The 21,889-nt window shown below is 50.6% G+C and overlaps 2 protein-coding genes across 8 annotated transcripts in view; one reads left to right on the forward strand and one right to left on the reverse strand.

Annotated features, from left to right (window-relative positions):
- Positions 1 to 3,015, reverse strand: part of ANKRD11 (ankyrin repeat domain containing 11) — a 158,474-nt gene extending 155,459 nt beyond the window's left edge. For all 4 annotated transcript variants that reach the window (XM_082320124.1, XM_082320119.1, XM_082320123.1 and 1 more), the window contains exon 1: positions 2,764 to 3,015. The gene's annotated coding sequence lies outside the window, so the exon portion shown is untranslated. The remainder of the gene's footprint in view (positions 1 to 2,763) is intronic.
- Positions 3,016 to 3,424: 409 nt separating this feature from the next.
- The window catches only part of SPG7 (SPG7 matrix AAA peptidase subunit, paraplegin), a 41,111-nt gene continuing 22,646 nt past the window's right edge, over positions 3,425 to 21,889 (forward strand). The window contains exons 1-5 of one of the 4 annotated variants that reach the window (XM_082320137.1): positions 3,425 to 3,811; positions 4,143 to 4,247; positions 15,025 to 15,114; positions 19,917 to 20,167; positions 21,156 to 21,295. In XM_082320137.1, the coding sequence (XP_082176263.1) occupies positions 4,202 to 4,247; positions 15,025 to 15,114; positions 19,917 to 20,167; positions 21,156 to 21,295 (527 nt within the window). In that variant the 5' untranslated portion in view covers positions 3,425 to 3,811; positions 4,143 to 4,201. Of the gene's footprint in view, positions 3,812 to 4,142; positions 4,248 to 11,995; positions 12,195 to 13,589; positions 13,693 to 15,024; positions 15,115 to 19,916; positions 20,168 to 21,155; positions 21,296 to 21,889 lie in introns of those variants that run through there. The other 3 variants (XM_082320136.1, XM_082320139.1, XM_082320138.1) reach the window with 3 other exon arrangements.

Below are 21,889 nucleotides of genomic sequence, written 5' to 3' on the forward strand. Positions count from 1 at the left end.
AGAAAATAAAATAATCTTAACAGGTTGCCTACCACACACGAAGGCAGAAATGAAGCCCAGCGCTTTGCTGGAGGGTTTTTTGGGTTTGGTTTGGTTTTTTTTTTTGAGTTTTCTTCCCCCATCCAAAACCAACATTCATGTTGGACAATCTGTACGTTTAAGTCTGAGAAAATACTATTACGACACCATAAAAACAAAAAGCAGCACAGAAAAAAAGATCAAGTCACTCTGAGCCACGTTTTTATGAAATGGAGATACGGACAAGGTTTCCTTTTTAAAAGCAGAAGCAGAACTGAACGGTAAAACTAATTGTGAAACGCTGAACGTAACATTTCCAGTTTCCAGCCTGTCAAAGCAGCTAACGCTTACATGACCAGGGCTCCTATAACCACTACTTAGAACAGAAATAAGTTAAAAAAAAAAAAATATAAGGTGGGAACTGATCAAGTTCGAGGGCAGAAATCAAAGGGCTCGTACGCGCTCCCAACTCCAACGTGTTGTTCGCTGTATGGGCAACTCAGCCTGCTGTGAATTTCGCAAACCAAACCCTTGCCACTTACTCAGACAACTCTGGAGGTGATGCAAGTCCCAGCTAGCCTAATAATACAGGTTCACAGCAAGCTCCACTGAAGCCCAGACCACCCTTTTTACAGGGAGGACACAGACAAGATGTGCCCTGGCAAGTTTTATACCTTCCTGCGCTACCTCCTTTAGGACTGACGAGTTCTCCTAGAACTAAAGAGACCTGGAGCATCTCTGCATTAAAAAAAAAAAAAAAAAAATCAGCTGAGCTCCACAAACCCCAGACACACCTAAGCAAGAGCAGACGCCAGGACAGACATGGTAGCACAGCCAGGGCTCTGCTTTGGGGACAGACGGACGAAGGCCGTGAGGGTAACGGTGCTGTAGGAGCAGCCTGACCGGAGCCGCGGGCGCAGACCACCCCTCGGAGCCAGACCTTCCACTGACGGAGTGCTTCCCACGGAAAGAAAACAGGTCACACGGCTTCGGCAGCGACATTTCGCAGGCATAACGAAACGAGGTGCCTAAGAGTTTCCCTGCCGAGACAGAGAAGTCCCTGCCGGTCTCGCTCCACGTAGCATTATAAACCTTGCTACCGCACGCCACCACAATCATTTAAAAGCGCTCCAGTATGCACCTTTAATCTGCCAGTAAATCCATTTTGTAGAAACGCCAACTTTTTAAGTTAATCAAGTCAAATATTTAGTTCCTGGTAGAGCACACACAAAAGAATGTATCGATGCCATTTGAAAACATGCGAGAGTTAATCTCCGTTTCCCTCTCCATGACTCCATGGAGCAGTTTTTCTCCCCAGAAAAAGGGGATAATTGGAGTGATTATATAAAAATGTTCCATTTTATGAACAAACCAGAAAAGAAGGAAAATTATATTTAACTCCAAGTTCCTTAAATTTATACAAATTTCAGGAAAGCACACAGCCACTACAAAGCACTACATTCGCAAGCTGTTTTCAGCTAAATATCTTTGCCTACACAGGGAAGAAAAAAAAAAGTCTATCCCCAATTTCAGAAGCCATCTCAGGAGGGAATTTTGCTTCAAGAGCTGCCTGGAATTTGTTCTCTGCCTATAGGGCCATGTCCCCAGTGGTAAGAGAGTACTTTGTGTACAAAACCAGGAGGGGGGAGGAACGCTTTCCTGCAACTGGATATCAAAAGAGATTTCCAAGCTTAGAGTAGAAGCCAATCTGTAAACACACCGACTCTTGTGCCTCAATGAAGAGGCCGATTTTCAATCCGCACGCACAGCCGCCTCGCAGGACAGCTGCTCTCTCTGGGAAAGGGCAGAGGGCATCAAGGGCTCAGCTCATCCCGGCTCCTTTCGAGGCGAGGGCTGGGGGAGAGCGGCGATTTGCCTTTCTAAACACGCAATCAATCTACCGGACTGGGGGAGGTTAATTCTGGACTGCAGAAGTGCAGCTGTTTTGGGTTGGGATTCTTCTTTTTTTTTTTTTTTACCCCCCACCCCTCTCTCCTCTTTGCTAAGGGGCAAAGGTGTCGAGCAGCCCCTCCCCGGCACACAAAGGCTTCTCCGAGGAGAAAAAAATACCAAGCAATTTAAACATTAAACTAGAAAATAAATAAATAAACGCGGATCAGCCAGGCTGGCTGGCGGCAGCTCGGTTCAGCTCCATCCTCTGCGCACACACACGCAGGGCTAACGCCTACCCAGGGATGATGAAATGGGAAACGGAAATTACCATTTCAGACAACTTTTGGTATTGTTCCTCCCAGCACAGCGCTCACCCCAAAATGCGCGCTCCCCCCCCCCCCCCGCACGCCGCCGCGTTCCCCCCCAAAAACCCCCAAAACCGGAGGGGGGTGGGGGGGGGCACCCACGCTGCGGCCTCGGCCCGGAGCCCCGCGTCCGTCCCCCCCGCAAGCCCCCGCACCCCTCAACACTCACCAGCCCCCGCGCTCTCCCCGCCGCCCCCCCAGCCCTCCCCACACACGGACCCCCCCAGGCCCCCCCCGGCCCCGTGCCCCCCCCCCAGGCCCTCGCCCCCCCCGGGTCTCCCCCCCCCAGCCCCTTCTCGCTCTGAACAGCCCCTAACCTCCTTCACCCCCCCAGCACCCTACACCCCCTTCCCGCCCCCGGTAGGCCGCGTTCTCCCCCCGACCCGCCCCCCCCACCCCCCCCCGCCATTCCCGCTGCCCCCTCTACCCTCACCCCCCGGCTCCCCTCCGCCCCCCGGGCCCGCCGTCCCCCCCCGCCGCCCCTTACCGGCGCTCCGGGATCAGCAGGCCGAGGGCAGCCTCGCGGCGAAGCGAGGCCTGCGGCTCCGCCGGCCCCGCCGCATAGAGGAGGCGGCGGGGTAGGGGCGGAGGGGGGGGGGGGGAAGGGGGGGAAAGGGGAAGGGGTCGCTGCTGCGGCGGCGGCGGCGCTGCCGGAGGGGCGGCGGGGACGCGGGACTAGCGGAGGGGGCGCGGGCAGTGGCGGCGGCGCCTCCCGGCCGCCCGCTCCATGGCCCCGCCGCGCTCGGCCTCGGCCTCGGCTCCCAGCGCTGCCGCCCGCCCGCCCGATCGGCCGCCGCTGAGACGCTGCCGCTCATTGGCCCGCCGCGTCGGCGCGTCCCATTGGTGGAAACGCGGCGCCGCAGCGCCCCCCCCCCCCCCACCTCCTCTCCGCTCTACCGCCGCGCTGCGAGGGATGACGGGAGCGGGGAGGCGGGGCCGAGTGGGGACGAGCGGCCGCCATTGGCCGACGTGTCCCCGTGGCGCGGCGGCCTATTGGCGGGCTCTCCGGAGGTCACGAGCGCGGCGGCGCTTCCGGGGCGGGTCCTGCGGCTCCCTCAGGCGCCGCTCCGCCGCCCGCCCCGGCCCCGGCCGCGGCCCGGGCCCGCCGCGCCGAGCGAGGCTCCCCGGTGCGTGGTGCGGCCTCCGTCCCGTCCCCCCGCCCTGGTAGAGCCCTTAGAAGGGCGCCTCGCCGGCGCCGCCGAGCTCCCGGCCGCCCTCCCCGTGCGTTTCCCCCCGCCGGTTGTTCAACCCCATCTCCGTGAGCCCCCCGCGGCTCCCGCCGAAGCGCTCCCTGCCCGCGAAGGGTGGCAGCCGCCGCGCCTCCCGTTGCTGCCCCTTCGTTTGTGCGAGACGTCGCAAACGGGGGAACATCCCCCCAGCCTCCCCGGTTTTACATGATGGGGGCCGCGGGCATCGCACACCGACAAACCGCCTTGTTTGCCCTTGATTCCCTTCCCGTGAAAAGTCCTCGATGCCAAATGCTCGCTTTGGAAAGAGGCTGTGTTAATGAGAAACTCCTCTGGGAAGTTCTTTACGTAAGCCGTTGTTTCTGCCCCGCTGCCCAGGGGTTCGGTGCGAGAGCGGCCCCGGGGATGCCCCGGCTGGAGCCCGGGGTGCCGGGGGTTAGCGCGGCGAAGGCTGCCAAGCTTGGCTTCCCCGCCAGGCCCGGGTGATCCCCGCTGTACGAGGGCACGTCAGAGTGGGCCCTGCGCCCTCTCGGCCCTTGGGGACGGCTCGCTTGCTCCTGTCCAGGCTGTGTTGGTTGTGCCTGTTTTTTTTTTTTTTTTTATTCTGATCCTTTTCCTCTCTCATTTCAAATGCTGATTGCATAATATCAAAAGGCTTTTGTGCTGTTTTTATTTACAGGGTCTCTTCTAAACAGCCAAACCCTTGGCTCTCCAAACGAGGATGGTCGGTCTCGCTGGATGAGCCTCCTGCCTTTGTCCCGCCGGGCTTGCGGAAGCGGCAGAAGTAAGTGCGGGCGTGTTTGACTGCGCCGTGCAGGCGGGCAGCCACGTGAGGCTCGGTTCCTCTGCCTGAGACAACGCTGCTGGTGCCTGTCCTGTCGGGCTGCGGCGGTGCCTCAAGCCCTGGCGAGGCGGTTGTATCTCCTCCTGACAGTCGCTGTGTTCCCGCCTGTTACATTTGTGCTCTCCAGCACTGAGGTGACTCCAAAAGTACTGGTAGATCCTGTTACTCAAACGCAGCTTCCCGTGCCTGAGCTCAGCACGACCCTTCTGCAGAGCAGGAATGCTTGTTGTATATCTGTATTTCGTACCACACATCTGGTCCCAGAGCCCCTTCATGTCATCAAGGTAAACCAAATGCTGCGGTCTTCCCCTGGGAAGAATCCCGTTTACGGAGCGGATCTCCACAGCAAGTACAAAATGGGGACGCGCGCGCGGCTCCCTGCCCAGACCGGGTGGCCGAGGTGCCCTGGTGTGGGTGGCAGCCGCCTGCACGGCTGCGTTATTGCATTTTGTTTTGGTGGCTGAGGATGGGGAACTCTTGAGGCAGCAGCTCTCAAACAGTTCCTACCAGTGACCTCATCAGTAATCATTCTGGTTTTTTAATCCCCCTCTTCCAAGCGTGCGGCCTGTAACTGTGATTGCTTTTTTGGCATTTGCGATTCCACTTCAAGTCACACATTTGGCAGCCTAAAGGATTGTTCTCATGTGCTGAGGATGCCAGGAGTCCCCCAGGAAGAAAAAAAAATCTCTTTGCTGGGCTCAGTAGTGCTGAAGGAGTGGCTCAGGAGCACATGTCCGCCTTCGCTGTTAAATAACAGCATGAGAGAGATTTATTCTGAGCCTGTTAAGCTGGTCCTGTGTTCTACTTAGGCTTAGTCTTTTTATCTCTACCCATCTTCCTCCTCCATAAGACCTACTAAACCAGTCAAAAGAAAAGTTGTTGGGGTTTTTTTTGTCCTCCCTTCCATTAAGCTTCTTGTCATACTTCACCGAAAACGCTGCAAGTAAGTGTTTGCCTCTCTGGTGCCTCTGAGTGAGTAGATGAGAAGGGAAATATGTTTTTTCATTTCCTAAATATAGTTGGCTGTAACTGCTTCCTTGACAGCCTTGAATGTCATCCAGGTCAAAGATCCAGTTCTGGGGAGGAAGTTAAATCCTTTCTGTGTCATCCTGACCTTTTTCTATTTGAACACAACAGCGTGGACTATCAACCTATTTCAGGGAGGGACATTAAAAGCACTTGGTGAAAGAAAGCTAACAGCGGGAGCGTGGGGGAGAAAGATTTCAGTTGGGAGTTGTTCTGCTGTTTTTCTAGGCGAGCCTTTGTGATGAGGATGTTTAACCCGCTTGGTTTTGTTACCCTGGGATGGCTTTTGCTCCTTGCAACTTAATTGCAATACTTAAGAGGGAAAAAAAAACCCTATAGTTAGTTGTTGAGCACCTTTATCCTTCACTAAAGGTTGTGAGCTCTCAAATCCTAAAATAAAACAAATGCTCTGGTGCTGAGGAGGAAAGAGAACATTGCACGAGGGCAGAGAAATTAGGCCGCTTGGGGAATGTGCTCTCAGGCCTATTTCTGTCTGTCACAGCAAGCTAAAAGGACGCTAACTTTGGGGAAAGAGCTCTGTGACCCTTTGGTCCTTGCTCTGTTACTCTTCCCCTGTCTGACGCTGGGGACGGCATCTGCGTCAGCCGCTCACCTGCTTTTGCAACCTGTGGGTAACCGTTTTCATCTCACTGCTTCAGCTGAGCTCCCCCGAAGCTCTATAGCAGCTGTCTCGCGAGGGAGGGAACCATTATGTCAGCCGTAAGGGCAGAAATACCTGGTCTGTGTTAGTGTGGGTGCAGTTCTCTGCTGATTCAGCTCCTATCAGGATGTAAAGATGAGAAGCTATTTTTTAATGGATCAGACAAGGTGTGATTGATGACTACTATGGTCACACATCAGGGTAAATCCTGTGTGACCAGGCAAGCGCCAATGTCGCAGAGGCCAAGAGAATAACACTTTAGAAGAACTTTGATTAGCAGAACCTTTACTTTAAGCTTGGCTCATGTTTTAGTCGATGTCGTTTATTAACATTTTGAAGAGAGATGGTTTTGGCAAACAAAGCGGCCATTTAGAAAGGCAGCCATTTGGAAAGCCAGCAAGGAGCACAGCTGATGCTCTTGGTACTGCAGCAGAAACCTCCCTAACTCTGCCCACAATCTCAGTTTTCTTAAATAAAACTACTTTCAAGCCATCCATGTATTTTTTTGTTGTTGTTAAGGACATCTCCAACTTACAACAAGCCCTTTTGCCTGTGATGCCATTAAGAAATAAAAGACCAGGCTTTCACCTGCTTTGTAAGGAGGTGGTTGCTCACAGCTCTGTGAGATGTGATTAAATAATAAGGCTAAACTAATGCAACAGCTCACTCGTACCAAAATCAGCATTCTGCTGAAGGTTTAACTCCTCGATGCGGCCCACTGTGTCATCAGCTGAGTTGCAGCATCAGCCCAGCGAAGCACCAGGACCACGCGCTGGGGCGCAGGACAGGCAGAGCCAGCGAACCAGGAGCTGCTTTAGCTCCTGTGCTATGCCATGCCCTTGGCCTGCACAGGCAGCAGCGTTTTTGGACCCCTCAGAGCTCTGAGCTGCTCTTGTGGATAGTCACTCTATTTACACGGTTCCCTGCAGGACCTTATGCCCATGCGAGCAGCAAGTCCGTGGAGCTTTAGGCCTCCTGCATCCCTAGAGGAGGATGCTTTCCGAGGGTAGTGGTCCCCTGCTGCTGGGTAAATGCCTCGTATTGATGTTCTAGGCGTGAACTCATGACAGTCCTGGTCTAATTACTGTTTTTATGATTCCTGATGACAGGCTTTAGGTTTCTAGCCTGCTTATGGATTTCAGGGGTGTGGAGTGATAGTTGCTCGCTCGGAGCTTACTGACCTCCTCCAGTCTGCGGGGTTTGGAGATGACTTCACCCACCTCCCGCACACAGATGGATTCCTGGGCTTCTCCTGAGCTCTGCACGCTTCAGCAGCTCTCCAGGGAGCGCACTCCCGTGGAGCAATCTGCTCGTTCGTGGCCTTTGAGTCACAAACAAGCTATTTCCCTCCTCCCGCTCTACCCCTGCAAGCTAAGCTGAGAGGTACCTATGTCACTCTGTCAGAGCATTGCTCCTTGCCTGCGTTTACTTTGCTTTTCTAGCGATTCGTAAGCCGTGACTGGCAGACGGTTCCGTCGCTGCTGCTGTATGGCTGATTCCCTGTGATCCCCTGCCTATAGCCATCTGTCACCTACCTGCCTTAAACTCTCTGGTCTTTAGAGGTGACTCAAAAATAAGAGTTTGTACCCCAGCACTGTGTCCCAGTTTTGCCTTAAGCCTGTCGGCTGCCCCGCCGTGGGGCCGGGGTGCCCTCCTTGTCCCCAGGGAGGAGCAGTTTCAGTGCCACGCTCTTCTGCGCGCACCGAGAGAAGGAGGTAGGGAAGCGGGTCTGGCAACGGCAGCAGGAAGCCCTGGAACTTGCAGTGATCCCAAGCTGTTCCTGGAGGAATAGGTGTGATGGTTTTGGACTGCCTCGCATAAAAAAGCTATCTGCTGAACAGATCTTTCCCTGGTGAGGAGTTTCGCTGTGCTTGAGGGACAGGCGTGTGGTCTTTTAAGCGTGTCCTTTGTTCCTGAGCCTAGGGCTTTCCGGGATACTTGGCCTCGCTATGCTGAAGGGGAGCATCTATCCCTTGACCTTGACTTGTCATCTGCAAAGAAGTCATCTAAAAAAAAAAAAAAAACCATCTGGTACGTGACAGAGATGCACACTGCTGAAGGGTGCTGGAACGCTCTGCGGCCTCCTCGCTAGCGCCGAGCTGCGCGTTTTTGTCCTGCCACAGAGGAGTCCTGGCTTACGCTGCCGGGTGGGTGACAGAGCAATTTTTCATCCTTTAAGAAGTCCGAATTTACCTTCTAGCAGCTTCAGCTCTACATTTAATCCTTTGATTCATTATTGATGTGAAGTCTGTGGATGGCACGGTGGTCACCCGATTCCAGGTATCCGTTCACTCGGTTTGCAAAGTGCTGTGTTGAAATGAGTCAGAGCTAAGCTGGGGGGCTGACGGCATCCTGCAGGGAGCTTCCCGAGACTCGGGGGGCAAGAGCAAGGGTGGCAAAACTGTCTTACAGGGAGCGTGAAAATAGGAGATGGGAGTTCTCAGGCGTAGCGGAGCAGGGGGCTGTGTTGGCTGTGGAAACTGATTTCTCTTGGCCTGAAAAATACAAAGAAGGGGCTGCTAATGCTGCTTCCTGTTCCTAACCTGCTCAGGAGATAAACCAGGGATTTCAGACTCCAATCCAGCACCTTTCCCCAGTAGTAAATACACGTGGCATTACTGGGTGATGTCATGGCTGGAGCATATCCCAGCGAGGCCAAGCCTGGATCAGGTTATATCTGTCTTCTCAGAATACTGGCTTACTCCCAAAGGAGCATATTGCCAGTCCAAGGGCAGCGACTGAAGCCACCTTTCCCAAGGTCATCTCTCTCGCACACACAGAGAGGACAGCACTCGCTTCCGCGTACACAGCGCAGCCTGAGCCGCCCACGCAGAAGTGGCAGCGCAGCCACGGCGGTTGCTGGCTGCGCGTAGGGCAAAACCTCCTGACTCTCCTTTTTGGCGTCGCTTCGTGTTGGCACCAGCGAGGACCCCCAGCCCTCCTTCCTGGTGCTTCATCATCTGGTTGCCTTTGAGGCGCGGTGTGAAAGGAGGAATAGGAATCACGTCAACTCCAGCTCCATGGTGTGTCTGTAAATAACCACTCCTCATAGCGCGGTACGGTTTTGTCACATCGAGGCTTGCGTCTTCTGGCTGGGAGCATGGCAGCGAGAGCCCAGCTGCCCTACAGCCCTGAAACGCTGCTTGTTGCAGTCAGCGAGCCCACCCAGACTCGGCTGGGTGGTCGTCTGCGCTGGAGTTTGGACCCGTTCAGCTTTCATTGCCCTCCGTCATTAACCGGGTGCAAGTTTGCCTTCCCTGGAGCTGGAGCAAAGCAGGCGTAATGAAACCCGTTTGGCTCTCTGTCAGGTCAGCCCGGCAGAAGTCGGTAAAGTCCTGCCTGAGCAAACTGCACTGCTTCCCTTCTCATCGGGCTGTAATTCTATTTCAGTGATGCAACTCTTTAAAAATAGATCAGGCCTAATTAGCAACAGGTCTAATCACAGCATCGATGGAAGTGAGGTGTGATGTGCCTTGAGTGGAGGGGAGTAGGGATGTGCATGGCGCTGGTACCCTGCAGTGGTTGGGGGCACTGGGGGCCCCCCAGCCCCTTGATTCCTGACACGCTTTGCCGTGGTTGCTCTATCCCACGTTTCCCCGCTGGAAATCCCGCACCTCTCTGCTCTGCGCCTGTGCTAGAGGGAGCCTCCTCCATCAGTCAGCATTTCCAAACGAGCCGTTTCCTCCTCCAAACGCAGCTGGAGTGTAAATAACCCCCCGCCATGGATCCCTCTGCGGCGCAGGGTGAAGACGTGACGCTCGTCTCCGCGGCAGCCGCCCGCGGCAGCCGCCCGGCCAAGGAAGGTGTCAGGCATGGGCTGGCGCGGAGCAGAGGGCTTGTGCTCTGCCCGCGTTTGTGCTGAGCCAGAGCTTTTTCTGCCGTCCTTCCCTGGCCTAGGTACCGAGGGCCTCTGCAGCACCCATCTCACCTCTAGCTTTGTGTCTGCCCCTCAGACCCGCGGCGGCGGGTAGCAACGCGGGCCACATGGCACCTCCCTGGGCGGCTCGGCCTCTCCGGCCATGCTGGGTGGGATCCGTGGGGTGGAGGAGCCGCTGGTGTCTCCGCAGTCAGCTGTCACATCCCCACTGCGAGCTATGACCAGCCAATATGGATTAATTGCAACCAGTTTAATTTTGTGTCTGTAAATTAAGCTGTTTGACGATTAAGCCAGTGATACAAAGAGACTTCCAGGAGTGAGGAGGACATTAACATGCTAATAGAGCTTGCTGGTAGAAGGTTTACTTAGACACATCTCAGGGGGCAGATGACAATTAACATCCTAAGAGACTCTTCTAGAAAGAGGATGCTAATTCAGACCTGCTGGGAAGGGAGATAATTATTATTATTTGATGTAGCCCTGCAACTTCCCGTTCAAGAATGCCTGAGATACTTTAGGACAGGTAAGCTAGGAGAACTAACAGCAGCGACGATACCTAAAAGTTGTCCTGGAGCCACCTGAGGGGAGAAACATGGACAGGAGGGAGGGAGAAAAAGCTGCAGAAACCACCCTGGTCAGCAAGACAGGGGAGGAGAAAGAAACAGGACTTCTTGAAGGCACATCAAAGAAAGCAGGCAGGAGAGATCAGACCTGCAGGCCTGGCAAACAGAGTGTTCATTTCAGTAGAGCAAGAAGGGTGTCACTGTGGCAGGAGGGAGGTGATGTTTGCTCGGAAATGCCTTCCAGCCCCGAAGAAATACTCAGCAGAGCACATCGAGCCCACCCACTCTGCCGTGCACAACTAGTGCAAAATAGGAAGAGATTACACAAGATTTAGGATCAGGGACTTAAAATACCGTGACCTTTGTGATACCTGTACGTAGGGAACTTAACACTACCCATAACCTTGGCACGCCCCGGTGTAATGCTTGAGGGGCGGTTTCCACCACTGTGACAAGCCCGCACGTGCACCCACAGAACAATTTTAAGTGCAGGCTATCGGTCGCGTTGTAGCTTGGCTACTGTGAGTTGTCAAACACACTGTAATGGCTTTTGCACAGAAGATAGATCGCAGGAGACGGCTAACCTGCCTGACAACCAGCAAACATATAAATGTATATACGTTTGTTCAGTCATTTTGCTTCTGAGCGTACTTGTTAATCCATCGTGCTCAGCCGCAGATACTAAATGCTGTTTTCTATCAGAGCTAATTCATACCTCGAGCTATCGGGAGTCTTCCTCAGCAGCAGCTGCAAAGGGAGGGAGCTGGTCCCTTTCCTCTCTGTTGAACGTAAGATTGCAGAGGTTGTTTCTTCCTTCTTTTCCCAGCCGTAACGATTATGTGGGATATGACATTAGGAGTGGTAAGAATGCCAGAGCGGGGCTAGTTGTGTGCTCACGCCATCAGACTGCACCGCCAGCTTCCCTAGCGCCGGGCCTCCCTGCCAGCCCTGCTCCACAGCGATGGCGGGTGGCCGCAGCCTCTCCCCTGTGCCTGCAGCAACCTGCCTGCTCCTCCCAGGTGTTTGTTCTCCTGCCTGAATCTGTCTGCGGGGGACCTGCCTGCGCAAGGCCCGGCTGCGGGGGCCTGCCTGGGTTGGGGGAACCGCCTGCTCCAGGGGCTTGGCCAGGCAGACCTTGGCCTGGGGCTCCTCTGCAGAAGGCAGCCCGCCTTGGAGCCGGCTGGCCGGGCTGTGGGGGCCCGGCCAGGGCAGAGCCGTGGGCCGGGCCGGGCCGGGCCGGGCCGGGCCGGGCCGGGCCGGGCCGTGGGGTCTCGGCTGGGCGGGCCCGGGGCCGGGCCGCGGGATTCCCCGTTGCCGCGGTAACGGCGCGGGCCGTCCCAGCAGCCCCCGCGCGGCCGCTGCCGGGGGCGTGGCCAAGGGGCGCCCGTTGGCCCCGCCCTGCCGCCGGCGGTTTGCGCCCGCCATCTTGAGGCATGGCAGCCCCGCCGCCGCCGGCCCCTTTCCAAGATGGCCGCCCGCTCTTCGCCGGGCACTTCCGTCCCCGCTGAGGCCTCCGGCTCCCGCCGCGGCGGCCCTCCCCTCAGCGGCCCCTCGGCGCTCGCTCGCTGCCGCCGCCGCTCCCCGGAGGCCTCCAGGCGGAGCGGGACGGCCGGCGGGTCATGGCACTGCTGCTGCGGCTGCCGCCGCTCCGGGGGCGCTGCGGCTGCTGGCGGCGGCCTGCCCCGCCGCCCGCCCCGGCCTGGGCCCGGGCTCGCCCGCGGCCCGGCGGCGGTCCCCTCGGCGCGGGACGCGGCCTGCAGGTAACGGGGCGGCCTCGGGGCGGGGCCTCGCCTCCACCGCGGGGGGCTGCCGGTCTCACCGTGCTGGGGCACCCCGGTACCGCCGCCCGACGGAGCCCCTCGCCTCCTCAGCGGCGTCCCCGGGCGCTGACCGACCCCCCTGCTCCCTGCGGGGCCGGGAGCACCGGAGGAGGCGGCGAGGGGCGCGGGGGGAGCGGGGCCAGCCCTTATTGTGTTTAAATGGGCGCTTGCTTCGAGACAGGGCTTTCCTCGGGCGGTTTCTCAGGTTAGACCAGCCCAGAGGTCTGCCGTTTAGTGCTGTGTAACCGCACCTTGGGGAAATGCCGTCTGGAGAGAACGCCTAGGCTAGCGTCAGCAAGAAAACGTCGGTTAAAGGGTTTTTTCTAACATCACTTGCGCTGGCTCTTTGCATCGCTGGGGATGTGCGCCACAGAGGTGTTTGCCCTATCTTGCAGTGCTGCTGATGTTGCAGGGCTCCGCAGCACAGCCCTTAACGCGGAAGGCAAGGGTCTTCTTTAAGCTAGGCCTCCGATGTGATTTAAGACCGTTTTGTGTTTTTCTTCGGCACCGTGAAGAAGCACTGGCAGGCCAAGTAGGTGATGGAGGAAGAACAATTGTGGGACGGTTTTGTGAATCATGCCAGTTTTTTCTGTGATTAATTTAAACTAGTCTAAGCTGTTCTGGTCTAGAAAGTATGCATCCCAAGAGGTTACCCTCTCGGGCCAGCACAAGGAGCCGTGTTGCTGCCCAGCATACCAGGAAAAAAGGGTGAAGGATTCCAGCCTAGTCGGTGTCCCCGTCTGGTTTGCCGCACAGAAATGCGCGCCTGTGCAGTAGAGGGGTGGTGAGGCAGGAATCGCACGTTGGAGAAGGGGCAAGGCTTGCGTTCAGTGAGTATTAGTAAATGTTAGTTCCAGTGGTGTGAAGTTGCCTTTAAATGTGAATAGCAACTGCAGGATTACTAGTGAATGACCACGGGGGAAGAGCTGCGTTGTCCTCACTGCCGTGCGGCAGGGTTACAAAGCAGTAGTCCTTAAAGTTTCCTGTTGTAGGAGCGTATCTTTACATTTTAAGAACTGGCTTCCAACATAGCTTCAGAATGAAGAACAGAGATACAGGGAGGAAAAAGATAACATTTTCAAGTGTTTTGAGTGTATGTTTCTATTTATACATGTGCTTGCTTTGCACTGGGTTATAAACAACATCTTCAAAGTCACATGGCAAGTCCACAGCACAACCAAGAATAATATTCAGGTCTCCCAGCTCCTGGTCCTGCGGCTTAGAACATTTTCACGTTTAGGAATCTTAGCCTCACAGCATGGAAAAAGGTTAAGCAGCCACAATACTTTTCCAATAGGTGTCTCTTTTGTTTTTCTTCTTTATCTTCCTCCTCAGAGCCTTCTGTCACAAACACTTTCCCCTACACATCAAAGTCTCAGTGGAGTCCTGGTGAAACAACACATAATTCGAGATCCAGTCAGGCTTTGGAATCTCTTAGGTGAGTCCTGAAGAGCAACTGTACAGGCAGAGGAGGGGAAAAGGTCTTGCATAGTAAGAGTATTGACTTTTCCTTACCTTCACTGCCTGTGTTCCTGAAATAAAGCTGTTCTGTTCTTGGCTTTGGGAGCTGCGTGCCTTGTACAGGGATTCTATGGTTTTGTTGGTGACAGGGATGAGCAATGGCACCTTTCCACAAGGAGGTCAGCGTGATTAAGGAAGCACTTGAGTCATTAGACCTAAAAGCTAATTTAAAAACTGCAGACTTTAAAGTAGAGAATCTTTCTCTGCCTCATTAGCAAAGGCTAGGATGAAAATGTCGTTCACCTTTGTCAGAAATCACATTATATGACCTTGCTGAAAGCCTTGCATTGGAACAAGTTAAAGTGTATGTTAGAAAATGTTATCTGAATTCTTAGAGCAAAAGCACAGAAAGGTAAAGCAAAGGCAATTATTATTCTTGCTACCCTCTTCAGATTGGAAAGACGAGTTTGCTGATGCCTTTGAGATTTGAACAAAACTGGTCGCAGCTATTCTGGCCAGTGTGGGCCTGGTGAGCTTGGGCTGCTCTACCTTTAAGAGGTTTTTTGGATTTTTTTAAGTTAAAATAAAAATACATGCATAACCTTTCAAATGGCAGTGCATCCTCTAGTAGAACTAGCAGTGGGCAAGCGGTCCAGTCTCTGGGCTTGCTCCTCTTTCTGGAGCCTTCATGAAAGACCATGGGAAATGGAAGCTGCTGTCCTCAATTCAGTTGTCTTGCTTCTGAACTTTTTGCATTTTCCTGGTGGAAAAAGCCTTTGCTTATTGTTTTGTAGCAGCAACCGTGAGTCTTGGTGTTTGTAGCCTTACTTTCTTGGCTTTTATTAGAGTATCCTAAGAGCATTTACTGAGAAACCTGCACTTAACTCTAGCACATGTATTTCCTTTAATAAGCATTTACAGCCCCTAGTGTGAGGCTGTTCTTAACTGACCATACCAGTGTTAACTCTGGTTTTATCCCTTGGGAAATGTGTACCTGTTTCAGCACTGAAGGAATTTCTCCAAATAATTTTCTTTGCTCCATTAAAACAATCTCTGAACAAAGCCATATTTTGATTGGATTGTCAAAAAAGATAGAAGGAAACTGAAGGAGTCTGTCCCTCCCGTTGCTCCCTCTGGCGAGGCTGTCCCGTTTCCTTGGCACAGGGACGAAGCTGTGCACTTGGGTGGACGTGGAGCTCAGCTTTCTGTGCGTTCGGAGCTCACGTGTATTTCTGCCATCCTTGGTCCCCCTCTGTCACTGTCCCCTGAGGTCTTCTGGTAGTAACTACTTAACTCTGCTTGCCTGCAGGTAGCACTTACTATTTTACTACTTCAAGCTCTCAAGGGAGTAACCAGAAGAATGGAGGATTCAAAAAGAAATCTCCGCAGGAGGACGAGGGTATGTATGTGCCAAAAAGATATTTAATGAAACAAACCGTGCGTGTGTGAGGAGTAAGGGTGGCCAGCGTGGAAGATCAACCTTAATGCTTCTGGCTCTGGGCACTGTAAACCTGTACCTGTAACCTTCCATCTCTACAAGCCCGTGGCTAAAAACAAGTTTGAAGGGGTATTTTGTCAGAGATGGTGGAATACTAAGGCTTAAGACAGATCATGAAACTGATTCTCTTTCTGTGCTGTTTTGCATCCCGTACAAATAGTTTCATTGATGTTTGCCTTAGTTTTGCTGCTTTACAAAGGGGAATGGTAGCATTTACTGGGTTTTGATTTGGAGGTTTTGTTGTAGAGCACTTTGACTTAATAAAGAACTGAATTTAGTTAATGCAAGTTTAAGCTGGATTCTGGTTTTTTTTCTTATTTTGTTTACCTTCATTGTGGATGTGTCTCTACTTCTAGTGATTTACAGAGCTCAAAGTTAAAAATAGATTCCTTAAAGAGTTCTCTGCTGTGTTACTAATGGCACTTGCTCAGAATTTTTCCTTTTTTTTAATCAGTCTTCCTAGATGCTGGTTTTTGCATGTCTTATACTGCCTAAGCCCCAGGCATCCCGCAGTACAGGACTTTTTGAAAATGAGTTTTATCTGGCTAAATGTGTTCTGGAACCTAGGGATCTACGTGGTGTGCCAGATTATGTTGAGCAGTCGAGGAGTGCCCTCTCTGTACATTAAGCTTAAGGGGGTGAGGAATTTAATGACACTAATAGGGGGTGGAGGTGCAGGGGAATAACTTGTGTACTAAACAAAAACCTTGAGTAGCTTCTGACAGGCAGCGTTATGATCCTTGTGGGAGGCACTGTTATCTCCTACCAGTAGATTTTCACCAAACGTTTTTCAAATACGAGTGGATTTGTGGGTGGCCCTTCAAGTCTTGGTATCGTTGTCAACTTTCTGCTATTTGTGGATTGACAACAGCTGCATTTCATGTAAAAAGTGTAATTTGACTCTTCCACTGCTGTAAAGAAAATTCTTTGCTCGTTCGTGAGTACATGCTCTTTCCCTCCGGCCTCCCAAGAACTGAAGTGCATGCAGAGATTTTCTAGGCTCTGGATGAGGCATGTTTTCAGACTCCGTGATGTAGATTTTTAGCTGCGACTTCCCACGGCTGATGGCATGTCCTGTATCTACGGGCCTGGTGGGGCAGTTCAAGGTGTCAGAAGTGGCCCAGGTGAAGGTCTCATTCCTCTGTCTTGTCAGTAGTGCTTACAGAAGCATAACAAAGACCTGATCGTTTTCTTCATTTTATGACGTTAGTTGATGCTTGCAGAGGCTGGTGATGTCTTAAGAGAGTTTATGTGGCTGACTTGTGCTGCTTGCTTCCTGGACCCTCGAGTGAGGGAAAAACCTTCTGTAGATGGCGGGCTCCAGACCTTTGTACTGTGAGTTGGAAGGCACTTAGCAGCATGTTTAAGTCACACAGATTGTAATATAATTTTATAAATTATATGATAAACTTTTACCTAGGTGTCATCAGATAACGTTATAGTTTGGCTTTCCCTTTGTTGTGCTTAAACACAATGGTAGAATCCTCTCGGTCTAACTTCTGAAGTAAAAGCGGTCAGCTGCTGATGACTTTCAGCCTGACTTGTGTCATTGCGTGCAATCTCTTTAGGGCAAGAGCAGTGGCTTTGCCTGTTTAATCCATTTGACTGGGCTGAAGTCTTCAAGGGGGTGTGAGTGCAGGTATCAAGGAGTCCTCGTTAAGGACGTCGGAGCGTAGAGGTTGGGGCCCTCGGTGTTTGCAAGACCACACAGGGTCACTGTGAGCACAGTGCCTTGAAGAAGGATTGTAGCTGTTAAAATTCGTAAACAGTAACATGCTGTGTTCAATGGCCTCTTTTCTCCTGTGATTAATGGATAGCTTGACTTTGGGAGGTGGCATACTACCCCGTGTCTCCGGGGAAATATTCGTCTCTGCAGTAATTATTAAAAAGAACTCTTCAAACTGTCACTGCAGCCCTTGCAAGATTTTAATCGGAGAGTTCAGATTTGGGGTTAATGGCAAATCATTGCTTCATGGAGGCTTTTTGAGACTAAAAAGCTGGAAGTATTCCCACAGCTGTTGCTTGCGAGTGTCACATCCAGTTCCTGGTTCTCATTTAGTGAATATTGTGGGGTAGCTTATGGTGCAATTACGAATGTTATACTGTAAAGACGGTCATGCTTTACATAAGCTTAGAAATAGATTGATTTTGTCCTTAATTAAATGCAGAGTAGAGGAAAGCTTTGTGTTGACTTCCAGCTTTCTAGAAATGTTGGGGTTTTTTTCCCTGAAATTATTCAGCTGTAGGTTAAAGGTCCTAGACAAGCCTAATTCCTAGAAACTGGAGCAGTTGTTTGTGTCGAGGTATCTAATGGCCAGTTTCTACCCTGTGGTGATCTTTTTGTGATAATATCCTCAGTTCCGTGTGCTTCAGAACATATTCTATGTCTCCTCACTTTGTCTGAAACGTAATACATAAAAGTGCTTTACCAATAGTTGACTCTGGCATCTCCAAGGAACTTGCATAGCAATAGATGGACTTTCTTTCGGTACTCACTTTTCTAGAGTAATTTCTTTTCTCTATAGAATTTTTTTTATTTAGAACTTGCACAGCTTTTCAGGATATTGCCTAGACTAAGGCCTCTAATGTACTATATTTTAATTTTCTTTAATAAGACTATAGTGGATGTCATCCTGCAGCTTTGTGATGAATTGCTTTGTTCTAATAAAGCTGGATCTAGCAGATAACGCAGAAGTGAGGAGATGGCATTGAAGAACAAAGTGGATGGGCTGGACGCAGCGTCTGAGCTTGTCACTGTCTTTTGAAATTATGACCTTATCTGAAAAGCTGCATTGTTTCTATTTAGGAACAAGCCTTTCCTGTTAAATGTGGAGCAGAGCTAGGAAACGAGTGAAAAATGATGCTGCGTATCTGAAGGACAGAGTACTTTTTTTAGCATCTGACTGGGTCATATGTTTGTCCCTTGGTTTTGTTGCAGTGTGAGTAGGGTCTAATTGGTGGCTAGTGATAAATGCTAGTGTCAGAACATTTGTTATGAATTTGCAAATAAATCTAATCTGGGCTGCAGCAGGCAGATGCACTGGCAGTCCAGTGGCGCAGAATTAATTTATATCTGGGTGTAGAGTAGTATTTATATATGCCATGTTGCTGTTGATGTTAAATTGTATATCAAGAACAAGTGCTAAATTATATACGGAGAGCATCCACATATGACTGGAAAGAGGAGGAGATATTTGTTGTCATCTTAACTCAAACGCTAGCTAGCAGCTGACACTGAACTGTGCTGTGGCAGTCCTTTGCAGACCACAGAATTTTAAATTTGCCTACGCAGTGCAAAAAATGTTGGGAGTCTGAAAAAAAGGTTTGGTGGCAAATACTTGAAGTAAACCATCCCTTTTTCTCATGTCATCGCTTCAGTATGTCACCAGTACAGTAAAGGTGGGGGAAAGCACAACTAGCGTGGGAATCCCTCTGATACAGATCCTTAACGGGGGCAAGTTATCAGACCTTTTTAAACATGAGGTTAATGGTGTGGCATGGCAGAAAATCTGTGCAATTTTGTTAAGATAGTAAGATTGATTTGCAGTGTATCGATAGGCATAGGTAGGCTGCATGTCATGTCTCCTCCGCTATTTCAGATTTACTGCAAACGCGGGTATTTTTTGTAGGTAGTGGAAATGTTGTTATACAGGATGCCAGCAGATCAGGAGCTCACCAGGAAGCAATTAGCTTTTATAATACTGTGCTATGTGATTTACCAGTGACACTATGACTGGTTTTAGTCACTCCTAATATTTTCTGTTGGGTATATTGGTAACAAGCTGAGGACTAGGCAGTGTAGAAGCATGTTACATAGAAATGGGCTACAGTCATTCTTGAGTTTGATTTTTAGCAACAGGGACCCGATGGCTTTATTTGCCCTATATCCCTGTTAGGCCAGGCAAGTGAGAGCGCCTCTCGTTTACAGAACAGAATGACATTTGGTGGGATTGTAATGGGTCTAGCGGACTATGACCATCCAAAGTCTCCTGGACCAGGATTAGACTGCCTTAAAAGAGGAAATGCTGATCAGAGCTCTTCCAAATATGTCTGAGATTGCTGTCTGTCTTTGTACACGATCAATAAGTTCTGGAAGTGAGGGGCTTTCTTTGGCTCGCCGATGCTTCAATTCCTCCTCTTACTGAAGCAACAATTAAAGCGAAAGAGGTGATCTTCCATCATCTCTGTGTACACAGTGCCTCGCTGCGTGGCTTTGGGGGAACAGCTGAATATAGCCGCAGCAATGTGATGCAAGCAGATTTTTTGCTGGCTAGCAGGATGCAAAATTTGCCTCCTTCCAGGCAACTGTTAAGTTTACATCTGAGTGCTTGTGCTTTCATAACCAGGCTTTTGACCTGGTGCTGTTCCGTGTGTACAGCTGAGGCCCTGTGGTCTGACAGTCTAGAAGCCAGAAAGGTCTGGGAATGTCATGCAATCCAAAAAACTGACTCACTTGCCTAACCTTGGGCAAGTCGCACAACCTCCTTTGTGAGCCAAGCCAGAAAATTGCCTGTGCGGTGCAAGTTAGATACTGCTTCTGAGTCTGGTCCTTCAGGAGAAACCAAATGTGCAACAAAAAAAAAAAAACCCTAAAAGTATTGTTGTGTTAATCTTTGTCACTTAATTGTCCCTTCTTCGGGTCAGAAAGCTCCGCAATTGCACACTCATGTCTTTCTTCTCTGATATCTTTTTTTTTTCTAAAGAGGAGGAGAAACGCAGGAAAAGGGAAAATCAAATGCATCTTGAACGCTTACGGGCACTCCTCATCATAACTTTCATAGTGCTGATGTTTCGATTCACGGTCAGCGAGAACAGAGAAGGGACCAACATTTCCTGGAACTACTTTGTGAATGAGATGCTGGCAAAGGGGGAGGTCCAGAGGATCGAAGTGGTGCCGGAGAGCGATATTGTGGAAATTTACCTGCACCCAGGAGGAACTCCGCACGGACAAGTTGTGAGTGGCCTTCTACAATTGGAATGAATGATCTTAGATTATACTGTTGAAAAGAACTGAATTAATGAATATACATTTGGTAAAACTCTAGCTGGTGAATTTGCTCTTTGTTAATTTTTCTATTTCTTGTATTTGAAGTTCAGGGGACTTCTGTTACTCATATCAACCTGGAAACTAAGGCTTTTATTTTAAATTGTAAAAATAATTAATAATGGTCTGGAAGAAAATCTTACGTATGTCTAAAAAGCTGGAAAAACTCAATAGTTTTTTCTTACCGGCTCAGTCTGATATGCGAGAAGGTGTCTAAAAGAGTATAAACTCCTATTACTAGATCTTGTTTCGGAAATTTTCTCCTATTTGGATTTTAGTTTCAGTCAAATTCCATCAGACTTCCTTCCTAAATCTTTCAAAATGGAAACAAAGCAAAGCTTGATCACATGCTTACTTCCAGGAGTTGCCACTAAGAATCATTACAAACTGGCTTAAGAGATTAAAATACTTTCTTGGATACATCCCATTTTGTTCAGTGAGTTATGATCCATTTGCAAACTGCTGGATGAAATTCCTTTCTGACAAAGATACGGAACAAGATCCAAGAAGTTTGACCTGAGCATAAGACACCTCCTTCCCAATGATGTAGTTTTCCATATATAGTACAAAATGTTGTCTGAACCCAAGGTATCAGTATAACTGGGTTTATAATACTATCTCTGTCCTTCAGCTTGCCTGCAAAGTTGTTGCATCTCCTTGTTTCTAGAGAGCTGAGACTTAGTTCTTGACTTCTATGCTTTCGTAAGGTGCTGAAAAGACTAGAGGCGTTCCTAAGCTCGTTTGGAGTCCTAGCGTCAGTTATCTGCTCATGAGTTCATTGATGCAGTATCAAAGGATGTAACATAAGGCTAACTTTTATCCGACTTGTGCGGTTCTGCTCGTCGCTCTGTCCTTATACTACAATACTTAAATGCTGCTTTTGGTTGCATGTCCCCAGAACGTTACCCTGTTGTACACAATGCGGGTGGCAAACATCGACAAATTTGAAGAGAAGCTGAGAGCTGTGGAGGATGAGCTGAATATTGATGAGAAAGAGAGAATCCCCGTTTCCTACAAACATCCTGGCTTTTATGGAAAGTATGATATAAATTTGTGCTTACTGTTGATCTTATATTGGTGACAGCATCGCTCACGTGGAAAGGAAAGTGCCTTTCAACTAAATGTTGTTGTTATAAATATAGAACAAAAAAGTGGTCCCAGTTTTGGAGCGCTTACCCCATCTTTCAGAAATAGGCATGCTCTAGATGTACCTTTGTGTCTCAAAAGTGAGGGTCCCAAGGAGGTGTCTGGAACTGCAGAACGCAGCAGACCAAAACGTTTCAGGTCAGTGTCAGCAAGTCTGAGGAAAGTCTGTGTCAGTTGCTGCGTGTTCTTGCACAGCTGAGCACTTTTTGTCCTTATAATCAATTATTCAAGTGCAGAGCGTGATAGAAATCCTGACTCAACAAGTGATGTTACACCCTGGTCTGTGGAGAATGCTGGTGGTGCAGTAAGCCTTCCCCCATTAAAATGCTTCAAGAAAGGCCTGTGGTGGTTGTTCAGTCTGTAAAAATAAACACCTAGTTTTGGCCTGCTTCTCCAGCAGCTGTAGATCAGAGGACAGCCTGTGCTGGTGCTCACTCCAGCTGTGAGCCACATACTGAGCAGAGCAGCTCTGATGCTAGCATACAA

This window comes from Platalea leucorodia (assembly GCF_965183815.1).
Source record: "Platalea leucorodia genome assembly, chromosome: 8".
In the NCBI taxonomy this organism is placed as follows: Eukaryota; Metazoa; Chordata; class Aves; order Pelecaniformes; family Threskiornithidae; genus Platalea; species Platalea leucorodia.